A 19594-nucleotide genomic window follows, 5' to 3' on the forward strand; every position below is an offset into this window, starting at 1 on the left:
TAATGCATCATGGTGCATGTCTGGGGGTCTCTGCTCTGTCTGCAGTCCGCAGATCCTCCGAGATGAAACTCGCGTCGAGCCCCGCGGTGCCAAACGCAGAGGAAGATGAGCGACTGACGTCATATGTCTTCATAGCACCAGGGCGGTGACTCAGGCTTCCATCTGCCTCCTCCCCCTCCCCGGAGACACATATTCTGTCATTTATATTTATATCTTTTTATACATTCTATATATTTTCCGTTGCTGTATTTATATGTATTTAGTATTATATATATTTAAAAAAAATTCCGAACATATATTTACAGATATATGTTTAGATATATATATACACACACACACACACACATCTCTTACATATCTCGATATATTTTTGCATGTTTATACATTTCATTTATTGCTGTTTACTCATTTGAAATGAGTTTACCACGAATCTATATCAATTTATTTTGTAACTGAACTCATAAATCTTAATTCATTTTATTAAACGTAGTTTTCTCTTCATACATATTTAATGAGCATCGCTGGAGTGAGCCTGAGGCCTCAGATGTTCATATTAGAGAGCAAACACGTGAATAAATCAGTTTTTTAATGTTCACGACAGACGATGTCTCCGAGTGAGCAGTCGGGCTTCTGTTTGTATCGTTCATGAAAACTCAGACTGAAGGAGTCAAATACTTCCTGCTGACGTAGAAGTGAAGTCACACCTGCAGATCGTCGTCTTTCTAGTAACAGAAATATAACAGACCAACAGACTTTAAACCCGATGAACAATAAAATCAGGATCAACAGCTTTGATGAGATGCTTTTATTCGTCGATGTATCGTACGTACGGCTGCTGCTGTCTCACAATAATACAAACCTTTGTTTTTCTGTTGTGAGGATCTAAAAAGAAGTGCAAAACAAGAGAATAACGTTTCATCTTTTATTTGAATGTGACTTTCCACGAGGAACTGAATGTCATGGTTGTGGATATAAAAAAAAGGTTCAATAACAAAAACTGTTCACACAAAAGGTGTGCGTTTGTCTTTTTTGCAACATTCGTTTCGAGCTTCCCCGCTGAATCTGAGCGCCTCTTTAATAAATAGTTTCATTTACACAATGACTTACTTGATATAAATATGAAGGCGCATTTTTGAACATTTCTTTTTTTTTAAAGCAATTATAAATGCATTGATTCAATTACAAAAAACAAAACAAATCAATCTAGCAGAAATGCAAAAGAAACAGAAATTGGCACAAAATGCTAAAGGAACAAACGAGTGAATCTTTAAATTATAGGCACTAGTTTGAACTTCCATTCATGTTCAGAGCGCAAGAAGCCAGCAGAACGTATTCAAGATGTCTGACTTCCATCAATGATTTCTTGGTTTAACTTGCCGATTGGGGGAGCAGAGATTAAATATGCTTTGAGCTCATTCCAAGCTGTTTTTAAACCGACCGGACTCTGTTCAGTGGAGAAAGTTGAATCTTGTCAAACTGTGGTGACGTCAGAGCCGAGTCGTCGTTTATCACCACGTAACAACAACACAACGCTTTGGAGAGTTAGCTTGCAGTCGACGTTTAAAACGTACATTTCTTTCTTTAACAATTGAAATCTTCAAACCTAAAAAATACTGATACGGATGTTTGGACACATTTCTTAAATAATTTGAATAAATATTTCTTTTCCCAAAAAAAACTTTGTGCATACATTCTGACTATCACACAAAGAGGTGCTTTCACTGTTCCAAGACATCCACCATTCTCCCTAACATTACAGCATCATCATCATCATCATCATCATCATCATAGAGATCGCTCACGACATCTGTTGAACACAGAGAATAAAGAGAGAAATGTGTGGAGACATTTCGACCTGAGGGAGGTGAAATAAGAAGAGCGGGAGGAAGATGAGGTGGTGAAGTGATGAAGAATCAAAGGCAGGAGGCGTGTCCTCTGATGAAGTGATGAAGAACCAAAGGCAGGAGGCGTGTCCTCTGATGAAGTGATGAAGAACCAAATGCAGGAGGCGTGTCCTCTGATGAAGTGATGAAGAACCAAAGGCAGGAGGCGTGTCCTCTGATGAAGTGATGAAGAACCAAATGCAGGAGGCGTGTCCTCTGATGAAGTGATGAAGAACCAAAGGCAGGAGGCGTGTCCTCTGATGAAGTGATGAAGAACCAAATGCAGGAGGCGTGTCCTCTGATGAAGTGATGAAGAACCAAAGGCAGGAGGCGTGTCCTCTGATGAAGTGATGAAGAACCAAATGCAGGAGGCGTGTCCTCTGCTGGAGCCCAGCTGGTTTCTTTGGCATTCTTCTGGGCTCTCTGCTCTACATGCCGGACCCCTCCAGAGCCTCTGTCCCACAAATATCAATATACATACATACATACATACATACATACATATATATATATATATATATTTGTGGGACAGAGTCTCTCTCTCTCTTGTCACTGTAAAAGGTATCTGGGGAGATAAAGTGCCATCATGTTGTAATGTCTTCCTCTTGCTGTTGATGCTTTGATTGGAGCGCCCCCTGCTGGCCCCGGTTCAGTAACAACCTTCTCTCCAGTTTTCTCCAGCACCGCTGTAGGACCGAGGAGCAGGAAGAGACCTGAGGAGGAGGAGGAGGAGGAGGAGGAGGAGGAGGAGACGTCAGTCAGTGTTTCACACGAAGCACATCCCTCACAGAAGTGCTGGTGTGTCGGCGTACATACCTGCGCACAGGTTGGGCCAGTTTGCTGCGAGGCAGAGGGATGCCCCCCCCTCCCGCAGAAGCACTGGGACGGGGGAGGCCGCTGCGTGGGGGGGCCAGGGAGCGGGTGGGGGTGGAGGTGGAGGAGGAGGTGGCCGAGCCGGGGTTAGACGTGGCCTTCACCGGCTGCCTCAAGGCCAGCGGGGACGGGGTGACCGGAGTCCGCAGCTTACTGGGAGACGGGACTGGAGACACAGACGTCATGTTAGAGAGCTGTCAGCTCGTTATAGGTTTTAATACTTTAAACAATGAAGGATCACAACGCCGTGAGATAATAATAATAATAATAATAATACGATGCACAGAACAAACAGAACATCTATTTAAACAGAAACATACGGAGGTCATCTCAAATGATATCAAACGATGCAAGTTTAGAATCGACTAAATAAACTTGACACAATGGACACACACACACACACACACACACACACACACACACACACACACACACACACACACACACACACACACACACACACACACACACACACACACACACACACACACACACACACACACACACACACACACACACACACACACACACACACAGCATCAACTAGAACCAGAAGCACGAAATATAACACGACATCAATGCAACCACGGCGAGGAGAGCACAACATGTAGAAGAGCCGCTCAGTGAATACTCACTGAAATCACCTTCTTCTCCAAAGCAACAGGAGAGCGGGACTAGACAAGACGAAGACAACAGAGACTTAATGCAGAGCGTCAGTGACCCGCCTGTACTGACCCGCCTGTACTGACCCGCCTGTACTGACCGGGACCGCGGAGCACTGGAGCCGCACAACAATCACCAAAACTGAACGGAACTAGAACCTCAACCATCAAATAATGGTGAAAATGAAAGAAATTAAAATGTATTTCTGTATTTAGATAAATAAACACTTATTAAAGAATGATATGTTTCAGTTTACGTCCATGTCAAAAAATTCATCTTATGATCACATTAGCATACAATTAGCATATGAATTGTTGAGTTGTGGCCAAAAATGGGTTTTGTGAGTCCAAGTGGATGTTTTGTGCGGGATGAACTTCCTTCAAGTCGTTCCTGAGATTTACCGTCGACAGAATGATGACCGACGTAAAGTCACGGTGACCTTTGACCTCAAACACCCGAAGAGTTCGTCCTCGAGTCCACGAGGACGTTTGTGCCAAATTTGAAGGAATTCCCTCAAAGTGCCGCTGAGATATCGTGTTCACGGCGACGGACCGGACGGACCCTCACAGTTACAGAACCATGTCGACTCAATGCTCACGGGAATCTGTGAATATTTAAATGTATAAACTATGAAGCTCCTCTCTGATGAACCCGGCGCCACCTTTCTCTGCTTTCATCTCACAAAGAAAGCAACAAAAACAGAGAAAGCTGAACTCACAGTCTGATCCACGGCAGCTCTATAGAACCGTCACTTCATCATCGGCTCTCCGTGAGCACAGCGCTCTGCTCCAGTGGATCCCAACCTCTGTCCTTCTCCATCAGTGACTCAATAACTTATTCTATTTCATATTATATTTAATGCACGACAGTACAGTACAGAACAACTGATAATTAACACAAATGATGACGTCATAACTGCAGGAAGTTTGTGTAAAACAAGCGATCAATGACTTTTGAGATGATTTGAAAATATATTCTCTGTATTTTGTATCTTTTATGTTATTTGAAACCATCTTTTTTTCTTCTCCCTGACGCGTGGACTTTGTTCTAACAGCTCTTCACTCATTTGAACTGCGTACTTTTCTAATGCAGGACGAAGCTGCTCATCAGAGGCTCGCTCTGTCTGCGATACAGGCTGACGGTGAACCAGCGGGCCGACCCTCCACAGAGTGCATGCGACTGAGCGTGAGACGGATCTCACGGCCTGCAGCTGGTCTGAGATCAGGCCGTTACCTCGCAGGGCGGTCGGCCTCTGGAGGTGCTGTTTGGGTTTCGGGGAGGAGCGAGAGGGGCTCGAGTATCTCGGGAGTTGAGCTGCTGCTGCTGCTGAGAACACAGGGACATTTCATCACGGGACGTCAGACTTCACCAAGCTGCTGCAGGAAGAGGAGAAGGGGGCTGGAGCCTGGAGCTGCTGGTTTAGGCCACTAGGGGGCGCCACAGCCAAACATCCAGAGGAGCAGCAGGTTCAGGGAGGAGGGCAGAGAGCCAACAGTTCATCAGCCAATCCAGCAGAGAAACAGAGGCTGTTGTGTTACTCATGCGTTAGAGAAGTCAGTGAGAGACGCAGAAGAGTCTCAACAGCCAAAGCTCAAAGACAGAAGAGGACAGCGGAGCTCGTACAATCTGTAGATTCAGCAGAAACATGAAGTATCTGCTGTCATGCGTGAAGAGCGCATGAACGCTCAGAGACAAGATAAAGACACGAACGCTGCCCTTTGACCCCTGTGCTGATTACCGTCTCTGGATTAAGGACAACACCATGATCTTTATCCCCCATCACAGGATCACAGCAGAGGTGAGACTCTCACAGCTCTTAAAGAGCATTAAGCCTTTAGGACACCGCACGTTAAACAGCAGTGCTCTGGTTCTGCAGGACGAGCGTGTCGCTGTGAAGTGTGAAGTTATGGCGAGGCGGATAGAGAGGAATAAAAAGAGATGACATCTGAGAAAGATCAAAGACAAAGAGGACTCCCAGAGACGTGAAAGCAGCACAGTGGAGCACGCCGAACACAGCTCTGAGCGCTCAGTGTAGTCGGAGAGCAAAACAAACATCAAGACGTCAGCTGACCACGCTGTGACGTCAACAAGGGTTAGAGGGTTCTGTGTTTTCTGCAGTGAAATGATTCTAAATGTCTCAGTACTCACTCGCCGACTGGTTCTGGTGTCGAGGAGAGCCTCCGTTGGGCACCTGCAGGTTGGACTCACAGCTGCGGCTGTTCTTCACGGGTTCGGGGTTCTGGACCGCCGCCGCGGCTCGCGTGAGGTTGGGAAGACTGCGACGCAGCTTTTCTGCAACAGCAAACAACAAGAGTAGAGATGAAGCAAACCGAGCAGAAGTCGTGGCGGTCTTGGTCTTGGTCTCCGCTCACCCTCGCTCTTCACCACGTTGGTCTGCAGGTCGTGCGCGTGGCCCTGCAGCGAGTGGCGAGGCTGCTGCAGGCGGCTGATGACGGGCTGAGGCGAGCTGCGGCTGTAGTCGATGGAGCGGGCCGGCGAGCGGGAGCGGGGCGAGTTCCTCGGGGAGGCGCGGGGGGAGTTTCGGGGGGAGGGGCTGAAGCGGCTTGAGGGCAGGTGGAAGGCCGGGTGCAGCGCCGCCTCCTCCTCGTCCTCCAGGCTGTGGGTGTCCAGCTCCTGGTCGCTGAAGGTGCTGCGTCGCAGAGAGTGGCAGGACGACCCGGAGCTCCTCCTGGACGCTGTGGCGGCGTAGTCTTGTCTCAAACCTGAGAGACACGGACACCATCAGTTACATCACTAGAACACAGAACAACACCACTGAGGAGGCCGCTGCTACAGAGCGAAACCTGGTTCCACATCAGCAAAAACCTGCAGCATTGATGCGGTCCGGAGTTATCGGTTCTGCTGGCGGCACTTTGTTAGTTCCTGAGTGAGACGTCCTCGTCTCAAACGTCCTCTCTCTGTCTCTCTGTCTCCTCTCAGTACAGAGTGAGACTCACATCACGATCAGAGAGGAAACATTGTAGAACTCTGGTCGTCTCAAACACAATAAAACCTTCACAAGTAAGTTCATCACAACATGTGACCAACAAGCAGAACATCAGTCTGTCTGTGCAGCAGCCGCCAGGTAACGGTAGTGATGTCATATGTTAGTGATGTCATACGGTAGTGATGTCATACGGTAGTGATGTCATATGGTAGTGATGTCATGCGAGTTTGATCACAGTATCAGTGTGGATCAGAGCACTAGTACCGGTGACACCCTGACGGTGCCCCTCCCCCACGGCTGCAGTACGTACTCTCTTCCTGCATGCGGGCCAGGATCTGGACGTCAGTGACGTCGTTGAGCTTGTAGGTGTTGGAGGAGCCCACCGAGTCCTCGTCCATCTCAGAGGTGCTCAGCTCGCTGTCCACGGAGGACTGCGGGCTCACCGCCGGAGGATTCCTCTCTGCCGCCTCTCTGTTCCGCTGGTGTGCTGGTGAGAAATAAATCATCCGTGAACTCTTTAGAGACACATCCTCCGATGTGCTGCCGTGGTTAGCGGACCATAGGGAGCTGCGTACCTGCGTTCCCGGGCATGAGTTGCTGCCTCACGATGGGCACTTTGCTGGGGGTGGAGGAGGGGGAGTTGAAGCCACTGCTGTACGGGCTGTTGGCTGCGTTGGTGCTGTACGGGCTTCCGTAGCTCTGCTGGTTGTAGGGGCTTCCGTACAGGCTCCGATGCTTGTTGGCTGCAGAGTCACAGAACAGAACATCAGTCATCACAACGTCAACGCCTCTCTAATTCTGCCGGAGAGTTTAAAAAGCACGTTTCCTTTTCAAAAAGGCATTTATCAGAGACGGAATGACATTATCAGACATGATCCTCGGCCCCTGAACGGATCATATGTGACGAACGCTTCCTTCAGAAGAAAAGCAACCAAATCAAAGCTTAAAATCGTGATATTCCATCAAAATCATTTTATTACATTTCTCATTTAAAATTCAGCCAAAAATAAAGCGTTTGCTTTCACCAGATCCCGTAAAGAACATTAAACTCACAACTATGAAGCCGTGACGGATTCACCCGAGACCAACAGTCACATGTTTGAACTGCTGAACAGAGCAGAGGTTGTTCAGATGTGAATAGTTCAATATGTGAAGCAGGTGCGGCCTCAATTTCTTGTTTTCCCCAAATTTGTAACACTTGTGGGCACTTAAAGGTGTTATATATAATATATACTGTATATATATAATATATACAGTATATATATATGATATATACTGTATATATATAATATATACAGTATATATATATAATATATACTGTATATATATAATATATACAATATATACTGTATATATATAATATATACTGTATATATTATATATATACAGTATATATAGATGATATATACAGTATATATATAATATATACTGTATATATAATATATATACTGTATATATATATTATATATACAGTATATATAGATGATATATACAGTATATATATAATATATACAGTATATATTATATATATACTGTATATATATATTATATATACAGTATATATAGATGATATATACAGTATATATATAATATATACTGTATATATTATATATATACTGTATATATTATATATATACTGTATATATTATATATATATAATATATACAGTATATATATAATATATACTGTATATATTATATATATACAGTATATATGGGGTAGCATAGTTCATGGTTTGTGACGAGCTCACGTAGAATCAATTCTTAAAAAGATGCAGCAGCAGACAAAGCAGCAGAATCGAGAACAACAGAAAGCTCAGTGAGACAGTCGATAGATACCATAAAAATAAACTAATCAATTAAAAAAAGGTAGTAAAATAATTTAATAAAACCAAATAAAAATAAAATAAATAAATTATTAAAAACAACTACCAATAAAACAGAAAATCACATAAAAGCCGGTCTGTATGAAGAGAATCCTGAATCATAAAGACTGACGGTCAAGATGCTCATTTGTGAGGAGGAAGCAACGACGTGTTAACAGACTTCTACACACTCGCACCCAGAAAGGACCTCTGAAGTGTCCCCAGTGTCCCCAGTGTTCCCAGTGTTCCAGCCTCATGAAAGCCCCTCAGTGTGCTGCGCAGTCTGGTGGAGTCTCTCAGACCGTATGCTGAGTGTGGGCCTGATGCAGACTCACAGACTCCATCAGCACACACTCAACAATACGTTCATTCAATGGAGACGCAGTCGAGCAGCACAATGTGAGCCTCTGAGGATCCAGCAGTCAGAGGCTCTGAGGTCTCAGAGATCTCTCTCTCTCTCTGAAAGCCTTTAACATCAGCGACCTCCTCTGCGCTGCACTCTGTCCTCCTGCATTATTTAGGAAATACCATGAAGTCCATCCTCTGCTGAGGAATGTCAACAGCGCACATGTAGACGCTCTGAAACAACGGCTGCTTTGTTTTTCCATTTCAGGAGAAACTATTAACCCCGACATGAAGAGTCAAGATTAAAATGAGTGCGTCACGCTCCGCTGTGAGTGCTGACAAACACGAACCCTCTGACGTAGAGCAGCAGTCTCAGTGATTCGGGAATATCTTCGCCTGACGAAACACAACTGACGAGGTCCGAGCTACACAGTGGTGAGTGACCGATGCTTCACAGCGCTGCAGGGATTATGTAGTGTTGTAGCCCAGCAGCAAGGCAGCGTCACACTGGTTCCCCCGACAACAGTTAAAAGAACATCGATGACACTTACAGGTGTTGTTCAGCACGTTAATCTCCACAAATTAACTCCACTGTTATGATTCATGAAGCGTGAATACAATCAGCAGAAGAGTAAAAAGTTTAAGTTAAAAAGCAACGGCAACAATAACAACAACACAACGCTCAGTGGGACGGTCGAAAGGATACAAATAAACTAAGACGTTACATTAGTTCTTGAGAAAGGTCTTAAGATTCACGTGTTCTTAAACCGCACAATTGTTCACACCTTTGTTCTCATAACGACAAACAAATCACATTTTCCTGGTAAACTTCTGGCTGCAAAGTGCTGCAGAGCTGCACGAGGACGGCTCCTCGTAGCCTGAAGCGTCCCCAGAGGTTCTCTGGAAATAGATGGACTTGGTGCTGGGGGAGGAGCTCCTCCTCACCGCTCAATGTGCAACATGTTGCAGCAGCATAGACATGAGGTTGTGTGAGAAACAGGCCTACGTTGAGCCTATAAATAGCATAATCAATCACTAAGTATTGGATATCAGTGGTATCAATTCACATGATTGATGATTGCGATATGAAATTGCATGAGAGGATTTTTTCCGTCATGGCTTTTTAATTATGGAAAGCTCAGGCGAGTTTCCACAGGCCCAAAAAAAAACCCCTAAAAAGAAGCCAGCACAGAACAGCCTGATATGAAATAAAGGTCTGGAGGGCAAATGTTGAGAGCGAACTGAAAGACAACACTTGACAATAAGGTATATTATATATTTAAAGAGCTTCCAGGACATCTCAAGAAGAAGAGCAAACAGAGAAGCTTTTATAAATGAGATAAATACACCACAACGTGTGCAGCACGAGGCTGAAGGAAAGTCAAAGCTCTTCTCTGAGCAGGAGTAAAGCGGGGCAGCTATGTGACTTTGGGTCTTCTTTATATGCAGGACAGCTGTTCGAGCAGCAGAATGGAAAATAAAAAGACTTTAATCGTTGAGCAACACGTGTTTGGACTTCTTTTCAGGATCGTCTTGTTACATAACGGAGTCATCTGGGGATGTGACTTAAATCAGGGCGTGCACACGCACACAGCTCGCTCACTGTGAACACTCAAACTTCACAACGTGTTCAAAGAAATGTGTGAATGTCGTGTACGAGTGTGTTGCTGCATACAAACAGTTTGATGGTGAAAGAAAAGCCGTTTCTTTTGACTCCAATCTGCCCCTCAAGCAGACATGAACCTTTAGTTTGATCTCAAATGTTTAAACCACGCGTCCAGCAACAGAAATATGTTGTTGTGTCTTTTTTTGTGTCAAGCCGTTTGTGGAAGTGGATGGATTAAAGAACGGGTCGACATATGTTCAGGACTGAGTAGGATGATGTCATCCTTCTGCCACACAATCAATGATGAGATCACAACCATGAACAGACGTGAACACAAAGTTATGTACATGGCTGTATTAGTCAGATCGTGTGATTTGTTCAGTCAGGGTCCTCTCCGGATTAAAGCTGCATCATAATGACTCAATCAACACATACATCCTCCTGAGCCAAAGCCACGCAATCATTTCTTTAAAATAATAAACAAGACAGAAAATCAGACATAAAAGACAGATTTATCAAATAAATATGAACATAAATTAAAGGTGCATAGAAGTTTTTTGTATTCACTTGTTTTCATTCTTATTTTTCTATTTCTTTATTTGTTCAAATAAATTAATATTGTATTCTCATATTTATCTGTTTTTATTAACCTGCACATTTATTCAATAATTGAGGCTTTTATCATATAAATGTATCATTTTCATGTCTTATTGTGTCACTTATTTATTGATTATAATGTCAGCTTTATCCCTCCACAGTCATATCATATATCAATATCATCATAAAGAGAAAAGAGACAAAAATGATTCTTTGTGTATTTTGATGAAAGTTGCAGATTCCTGATGTAATTGTGATTCATCATCAGTTAGAAGGGCTTTGTCTCTGAAGTCTTTCCATTGAGCAGAGAAGTGTCAGTGCTCCTGTTTCACCAGCTGCTCGTGTGTCCAGGTGCTGAACAGAGCTGAGAAGATCAAATCCACCACAGTGGGCAGCCTTCAGCAGCCTGTTGCTCAACATGACCCAACGGTCACATGGACACACCGCTGCCGGCATGGAAATGACCCCCTCTCTGTTTAGCTGAGGGTTTGAGGGAGCGACTATAATTAGTGTCCGTCAGAAGATCAGACAACACACGGAGACGAGCAGAGAGGACTAGACATGAAGCACAGCTGGGTGATGTGCTGTCGATTAAATCACTACAATAATGGTGCGAGTTTATACAATTATAAATAACTTTCAATAATCAGTTTACAGTGTAAAGAAGAAGGAAAAATCCCTGAGATTTTAAACGTGAAGAGCAGCACTACACGACTCCTACGACACACTGAGGGCTCCAGATGTTACTTTATTCCACTAGTGCACATCCACTCTGGTGCTTTATAGGATCAATAAACATGGACCAATGCAAAAGGATGGTTCTGATTTAGAAGTGGGTTGTATGAGGTTCTTCTACATAGTCAGCAGCAATTAATCCAAAGAGTTGAATCAGAATAAACCTTAAAAAAAACAAAGTCACTCAACAACACAAGCTCAGCAGCAGAGCAGCAGCTCCTGTCCTGAGAGGTAGAATCAGTGTGAGTGAATGAGTCTGGTGTGTTTGTAGATCATAGATAACAGCTTCATTCCCTCAGAAAGGTCTGTGTGACAGCAAGCTGAAGAGCTGAAGACATTCTGAATACAGCTTCACTTCAACTGAGAGACATTCTGTGAGGAGTGAACATACGTCCACAGCAGAACATCACTTTGCTCCCGTGCTGGTTCTCCTGTCTGTTCTATCAACTCATCTACTGCAGGAGAACCCTGACTGTGGAGGAGAACCTCACACTCACACACACACACACTCACACACACACACCCCCCCCCCCCAATCCCAAGAAGAGACTCTCAGAACACACACATGACACGTGTATTCTCACTAACCCTCGACACTCTCAGGTACCAGATCTATAACCTCAACTGGCAATTACTCCCCAAGTCAATGTGCTGCTGATTTGATTCTCAAATGACATCACCTTATCTGCACCTGCCAGGTCATAAAACGACATCCTCCAGCATTCACTCTTCAATGATTGCCCAAACAGGTACAACGCTGTTCATCTTACCCACACAAGGAAACGCCTTTAATGAACGATACGTCCGTCTGTGCTTCCTTTGTTGCAGTGAGCTAGAACTGCTTTTATGATCCAGATAAAGAGCTCCAACGACTCACGTTATGCAATTATTAAAATGGATCGACATGCAAACTGACAGCCAGAAGACCAACAACACAGAGACGGACGTATGTATGGAGACTTTCTACAAAACAACAGTCAAGACGACGAAGATAACCAAAAACACGGGGATTTATTCATCTGCTAACGCGTCTAACTTTAGTGGATCTCAACACATCGCCTGTGGAACTAATCTGCAGAAGATCTGGTTCAAATTGAGACAAAACCTTTTTGTCAATGTCAGATCTTGAGTCCAGCCGACAGCCGGGATGCCTTTTTGCTCCTGAAGCAGCTGTTGATCACTTGTGGCCGGTTGAGAGGAGTGAAGCTTAGTTTACTCGCCGCTCTTCAGACATGTAGTTCACTGATGAAAGCACCACGAACATGTCAGAGCATTTTACAAAGACGACCAAAGTGTTTCTCGATGCTTTAGGAGCCGCATGTTACATTTAGGTGAATCATTTGCTGCAAAATCAAATCACTTTAAACCTTTTTCTTAACAACACATTTAATACTTAACTTCTTTCTTTACAAGGTTTGTATAAAGCAGAGGTCTTCAACAGGGGGTCCGCGAAATATTTGGTTGATAATAAAAAAAAGAAGAAGAAAAAATCTTTTTTTTCTCTAAACATGAATCTGTCCATTATTTTAATAGTTCACTATTGTATGAAAGATAACAGGTATGTTTATGCATGACAGTGGCACTAATAGGCATCACTTTGAAGAGCTTGTATGCATGATTATCATGCAATTAACAGACATTGTTGATATTGACACGGTGTGTTTATAAAAGGCAGTGGCACGGCCGCCCTACTCACTGTGCCTTACACATGTTTAAAATAAAGACATGAATATATGACCCTGTGTATTATTTGAATAGCTTAGTATTGAATGTACAATAAAGAGGTATACACGGTACTAGGCCCATTTAATATAAAACACAGTTTTATGCAATATATATAGTTGGGGGTCCCTGCTCCATCTCTATCAGTTTGGGGGTCCTTGGCCTGAATAACGTTGAAGACCCCTCGTATAAAGGCAATAAAGTAGTCCATGAATATGAGATATGAGTTCATAGATAATTACAATCCCTCCTCAGCATTGTGGAGGTGGTTTCATGACGTTTTACCGGTGACACTCGTGTTGTTGATTCTTCGCAGTACATTGTGTCGGAATGTTCTCTGGCGTTTCGGAGAAACTCCTTCGTGCATTCTCATAGCTTGTGCTCGCCATCTGCCGAGGCTACGACGAGTATAAACAAAGCAAAACGGTCAATAAAATATGGTTTTCAAACCCTAAACCTATGAGAGGTCCTTGGGCATACGGTCATGAATGAGCACAGAAAATATTAGGCTGAAGGGTCCAGCAGTCTGCAAGATTAGCCGTGGACAGACAGACAGACACACAACTGTAAGCATGATCTCCCCACAAGCTTTCAGCCTAGCAGAGTGTATTACTGATGCTGTTCCTCCTGCTGCTGAGTTGAGACTCCATGTCTCACGTTCTGTGGCGGCGGTGGTTTACCTGACATGGTGAGGTCCAGTCTGTGGATGAGGGAGCGCTTGGCTGACTCCATCTCTGGACTGGGGTTGTCCAGAGCTTGGCGGCACCACACGATAGGACTCAGGGCTTTCTGCATGGGACTGTCCAGCTTCGCCTCGTATAGCCTGGGACGGGGACGGGGGGACATGACCGGGAGACACACAGTTGACACGTTACACTGCATGTTCATAAAAACAATACATAGCGAGCATCATTACGTAAACTGTTGTCTCTCTCCGATGGTGACCGACTCACAGACGAGTCAGAGGAGATTGAGAGTGTTTGTTGAATCACAGAAGGCTGCAATGAAAGATAAGAGCTTGTGTCCACTAGGGTTGGGTACCGAAAAACGGTGCCGGTATGGAACCGGTTCCTATACGTCCGGTACCTACCGGACCGGAACGTAACGCAGATTTCGGTGCCTCCTTTCGGTGCCTGAGCCGATTGCAATACTTTTTTTACACTACTCTGATGACTCCGTCCTGGCAGCAGGACTCGGCCCTCCGCTCCTCATTCATAGTATTATTACAACGGGGTACGTAGCGCTGTCGCTCATAAGCACAACAACACAGGCACGCGGAAGCTTCTTCTTCTTCTTCTCCTCCTTTGAGGTGTACTGGCGGTTGGCAAACGACGAATTGGCGCATTACCGCCACCAACTGGTAAAATAAAATCAGTCATGAGACGTGTCGTATTTTGCCAGAGAAGGATAATATGCTCATATTGCTGCAAAATAATTGCTGAAGTTTGAAGCTGTAGTGTCTGTACAAAGTGTGTGTGTGTTTTGTACTTATTTATATTTATTTAAGTATACTGCAAACTGTTAACAGTTAACATATTGTTCATAGTTAAAAAGTTTGAAGCTGTAGTTTGAAGCAAAGTGTTTTGTATTTATTTATATTTATAGTATACTTTAAACAGTTAATATATTGTTCAATTTGAAGAAAAAAGTATCGGTTCAGGCACCGGTATCGTTTTAAAAGTATCGTTTTAGCACCGGTATTGGAAAAAAACAAAACGATACCCAACCCTAGTGTCCACATAGCGCCTTTATTTAATTGTTACCAATGAGGACAGTGTGTATGCAACCGCCTAGAGAACAAGTCGCTGCCCCCAGCGTCTTGTTTTCTGAATGCTCCGCCTCTTTTTGTGCGGCCGCTCAGAGCGTTTCTAGTTGAAATTATACTTTTTGAGATATATTTATACTGTACATAGTCGTTAAATGTTTATGCTTACCTCTGTTCTACTTTGTTTTTATATGTTCTTGTTTATTTGTATATTCTATGTATGCATGTTGAGAGCAACGTGTAAACCGGACACATACATGGCCAATAAAGCTGATTCTGAAACTCTCTGAACTTTTCAGCAAAGCGCTGGTGATGTCAGTGTGGTAAATGGAGGACACGCTTGTTTTGGCCGTCTGTCTATACCTGAACTTTATATTCCGGACACACACTATCATAACAAAGACAGAAACGGACATTTTCGTGTTTTAATACACCTTGTTTCTTATTGCTCTAACCTTAAGAGCTGTCAAATCGAGTGGTGAAAGCTCATCTACCGGTTGAAAACTTGTCGGTGGCTTGCAGATATCTTTTAGACTCGACTCTTACAGTTGCAGCGAATTTAGCACAAACCATTAGCAAAGAGGAAGCAATGCAACCGTCAGCTTCTGCTGCAGCAAACTTTGAGAATGAACCAGCGTCACTTTGAAAAAACAACAGTGAGTTAAGTGCGTAGTCAGCTGTATTGATTGAAACTATGAGCCCCTCTTGATACTGATAAGACACGCATTAAAAGGTTTAAAAATAAGGCGACAAACCGACTGAATTCACTACTTCCTGTTTGTCTGCTACACAAGTAACCCGAGTTCATCCTGAAGCGTTGAGGAGAGGAGACAACAGAGGAGTTTCCACTCAGGAGAGAAATGTGAGTCAGCAGCTGTCAGCTCTGTTGCAGCCATAAAGGAAGCAACATTACAGGCAAAAGGAGGGCGAGTGCAGAGGAAATACAAGAATGAAACATGGGTACTCTGCATCTATTCAAGGTCTATCAACACTTCCATGAACTCCCCGAGCTTGTGTGTCATGTCCACATGCGGCAACGGGAGTGTGGCAAGCATCTATTGATAGTCAAGAGGCAGGCAGCATGTTTTAAATCCTGTCAGAGGAGCTACTACTGGGCAATCCCAGACATCACATCTGATCATAAAGAGCAGAAGAAGGAGCGTGGGCATAACGAGAGTGGCTCTGTTGGGCATGAGCGAGCAATGTATGAACGTAGTCCGATGTCGAGCGTCTCGGTTTGCTCCGATGAAGTACAACAAATCGTCTAAACCTCTTTTTACTTGAAGGAAACATGCCCAATGATTAGCAGCATCCATGTCTGATCCATTTATACCATACATGTCATGTTCCAGTGGGTCTGTTTTCAGTGTTCGTTCCTCTTTGTTGATATAAGCTCATTATTTCAGAGACACCTACAATGTGGACACAGATGCTAAGTGCTGACTGCCAGAAGCTCTTTCACTGCAGTCAGCTGGCTTTCAACCAAATATGAGCTACCTTTGGAAGAGCTTTAGCCGTCCTCATGTTACGCCCTAATGTTGCTTATTATAGTGTCATTATAATAGAAGACGCCAATAGAACCAACCCGTCCCAACAAGATGGACATCAAGGATCCTCTTCTGAGGACGGCCATCATTACAGTCACATGTAGTCAGTATCTGAAGCATTAAAAATAGCTTTTCTACCTCAACAACCCTTCTGTAAAACCAGGCGAGTGAAGCAAATGCTTCATGTCTTGAAGCTGCATTCTCGCTAGTGTCCACCAGGGGGCGACTCCTCTGGTTGTATTGAACTCTATGAGAAAATGACTACTCCACACAAACAGCTGTTCACCGCTCGCTGGCCGGCCGTTTTTTTCGGCGTTAATTAATTAATGCTTTAACGCGAAAAACATTACCGTGATATACCGTGAAACCGGCAGAATCTTACAAAGTACCGTGATATGCATTTTTGGTCATACCGCCCAACCCTAATGGCACCGGCTAAATTGCCAAACTTGAGGCTTCAAAACATCGGTCCACAAACCAATGAGTGACGTCACGATGACTACGTCCACTTCTTATAAACAGTCTGTGTGTAAAACCTCTCTACCAAGTCCACATGTCGGCCATCAGCCGGGTAACGATGACCTCTCTCAGGGCTCGACAGTACGGGTTGCCAAGTTGCAACTACCAACCAAGTCTTGGCCTTTGGTTGCCATCAGTGGCAACTTTAAACATATAAAAATTAGCATTTACAACATGTAAACATGTCACATCTTCATTGTTAAAAAGGGACATATAGTGACATTATAGCGGAGTAAAGGCTAACATCTATACGGCCGATATCTCGAATGAGGCAACTCATAAACAAAACAATCTACATTGCTATAGCTCTACAGGTAAGAGGACAAATGTGTATTTTTGATTTTGGAGTGAACTGTCTCTTTAACCAGGCTTACTCAAAACATGACAAAGAGATATTAAACCATATTTGTTTTCTGTTTAAGCAACCAAAAGCTGATGTAACCAGCCAGGCTACGAGATTTAGACAGCAGCACAAATCCAATCATACTCTGGAGTTTTAAGGATTACACTTCTAGAGAGAGTATCTATGTAAATACCATCAATGCTCATCGCTTTAGGGGGGGGGGGGGGGGGGGCTTTTATGGACACGATGAGTTGGGAAGAGGATTAAGAACCAGGAGTACTGGATGATACCAACAGTCCAACACGGCTCCTCTTCCATGTTTTTAAAAGTCACTGTTTATAAACACAACGCTGTGAGCAGCTTTTAGTTTTTGTGACACATCATCTCCTCCTTTAGGTGCTGCAGAGCTCTGGTGGAGGGATGCCAAATGGTGTGCTAAAGGGGAAATTCAGAGGACTATATAACCATGGCTGCCACACACACACACACGCACGCACACACACAGCAACAGATGATGGAGGGCTTTCAGGGTCCAGACAGCTGACAGACGCCTTACTAAAAAAACTGCACGGAAGGTATGAGGTCATGACTCTGAATGTATGACCACGCGACAGCTATTATGATCACACAGTCCGAGAATGGGGCTTGGCAACACCCACGTGACTTGCCAAACAACACCCTTTTTCAGTGAGAGATCCACAATGAGAGACTCCTCCAGTGCATTCATAGGACTTCATATTTTAGAGCACAGGGAAGATGAGGAGGATGTTTTGTTTTTTGTGTCGTGGTAGCTAAAATGTTTTAGAGCAGCTGTCACATTTGTGTTATAACAACACAAACAATCGGTGCACTATAAATGTCCGTATATATGTATTATTTTAGTTATTGTGGATTTTTTACTTATTTAATATTCTTCACTGCTGTATTACTTACTTGTAATAGTTTTGAGCTTGTTTTTTACTGTCTCTTGTTTGTACTATGCTATGCTGCTGTAATCCTGTACATTTAATAAAGGATTATCTTCTTTTATAGCTGTCATCATCACCACCTCCCTAAAAATACTGTTGTCACTCACCAGCTGTCCTCGTCCTCGTTTAGACAATCCATGTCCTCGAGATCTAAGATGTCCACTTCGTCCAGGATCGACGTCTCCGACTCGTCCGTAAAACCCCCGGTGCCGTTCGAGAAAAGTGACACGGAGGAGGTGGAGGTGGTTGCGGCCGTCGCGCCCTCGTACTCGTACGGCCTCCTGAAGCTGACTCCTCCGTCGTAGGAGAGTCTGGAGCTCAGACAGCGGCTGTTCTCCAGCAGGTCGCCGTAGCCGCAAGTGCCGACGAACGACGATTGGTAACCGTCGCTGAGCGGTCTGGTGCTGCTGTGGTGGTGGTTGGTCCCGGACGAGGACGACAGCATCGTGGTGGACCGGCTCCGGAGCTGCTCGTTCTGCTGCTCGAGCTTCTTCACCAAGTCCTGGAGCTTCCGCACCTCCAAGTCCGCGTTGATGTTTGAGTTGATATCCTCCATAGCGGCTCCTCCAGAGCCAGCCAGCGCTACGGAGGGAAAAAAAAGAATAATAAAAATACGCGGTGGTTTGTGGGTGTTTTTTTCTTCTAGTCGTTTCTCTGCCGTAAAGTGTTTTGTTTTCCCGGTTAACTTCTCGCTGTTGTCTATTACGTGTTCAAAGACAACGCTTTGGTGTTCAACTGACTTAGAAATCTCAACACCGTCATCTTCTACCGGTTAGTCGTGGCTACGGGAAGAAGTCGAGGCCATTTTTTCATAATACTCGTCACACAACTGTGTATGTGTGAGTGAAAGACCAACAGGCGGCGGCTAGCGCGCGCGTCACCGCGCTCGGTGAGCGGGAGCGAGCACGTAACCAACACCTATTTGCTCACGCACGGACGACAGCGGGGAAAAGTTCACGTTTTGTAGCACATTTTTAAACATGAACTGAAATAAGTTATATTATAAAGTTATAAACTTTATTATTTTGTTACGGAGAGGTCGTATATCTGTACATTAATTAATAAGGAATGAGATAAATGAAGCAGCTAGATAGTTATTTATTAATTTGCTCAACTATTTAATTATATTTCAATTTACGAATTAACCTACAGCAGGAATACTTCAGTTGCTCATCAAACAAATGCATATTAAAAATATCTATAACTAATTCAATTCT

At 44.0% G+C, this 19594-nt stretch overlaps 1 protein-coding gene across 6 annotated transcripts; it reads right to left on the reverse strand.

Annotated features, from left to right (window-relative positions):
* Positions 1-835: 835 nt before the first annotated feature.
* Positions 836-19183, reverse strand: slain2 (SLAIN motif family, member 2). 6 transcript variants are annotated; one of them, XM_079267582.1, is made up of 10 exons: positions 18485-19183; positions 13916-14058; positions 6942-7109; positions 6677-6853; positions 5792-6142; positions 5568-5711; positions 4653-4742; positions 3392-3430; positions 2700-2922; positions 836-2596 (listed from the first exon to the last, which is right to left on the reverse strand). In XM_079267582.1, the coding sequence occupies exons 1-10, from the start codon at positions 18931-18933 to the stop codon at positions 2533-2535; spliced, it is 1848 nt and encodes a 615-aa protein (XP_079123708.1). In that variant the 5' UTR covers positions 18934-19183; the 3' UTR covers positions 836-2532. The 6 variants fall into 6 exon arrangements, with proteins under 6 accessions (XP_079123708.1, XP_079123707.1, XP_079123711.1 ...); XM_079267581.1 differs by having other exon boundaries at positions 4653-4745; XM_079267585.1 differs by lacking the exon at positions 4653-4742.
* Between the last annotated feature and the right edge of the window lie 411 nt (positions 19184-19594).

Source organism: Melanostigma gelatinosum (genome assembly GCF_949748355.1).
Source record: "Melanostigma gelatinosum genome assembly, chromosome: 4".
Lineage (NCBI taxonomy): Eukaryota > Metazoa > Chordata > Actinopteri > Perciformes > Zoarcidae > Melanostigma > Melanostigma gelatinosum.

What these genes read in the sequence shown, in the direction of transcription:
- slain2 (XM_079267581.1), bottom strand. Translation starts at nt 18,933, where the DNA reads ATGGAGGATATCAACTCAAACATCAACGCGGACTTGGAGGTGCGGAAG. An exon ending in GAGGCCGACCGCCCTGCGAG is followed by an intron (nt 3,431 to 4,652) that starts GTAACGGCCTGA and finishes CGTCTTGTCTAG; the next exon opens with TCCCGCTCTCCTGTTGCTTT. An exon ending in CTGGCCCAACCTGTGCGCAG is followed by an intron (nt 2,597 to 2,699) that starts GTATGTACGCCG and finishes CCTCCTCCTCAG; the next exon opens with GTCTCTTCCTGCTCCTCGGT.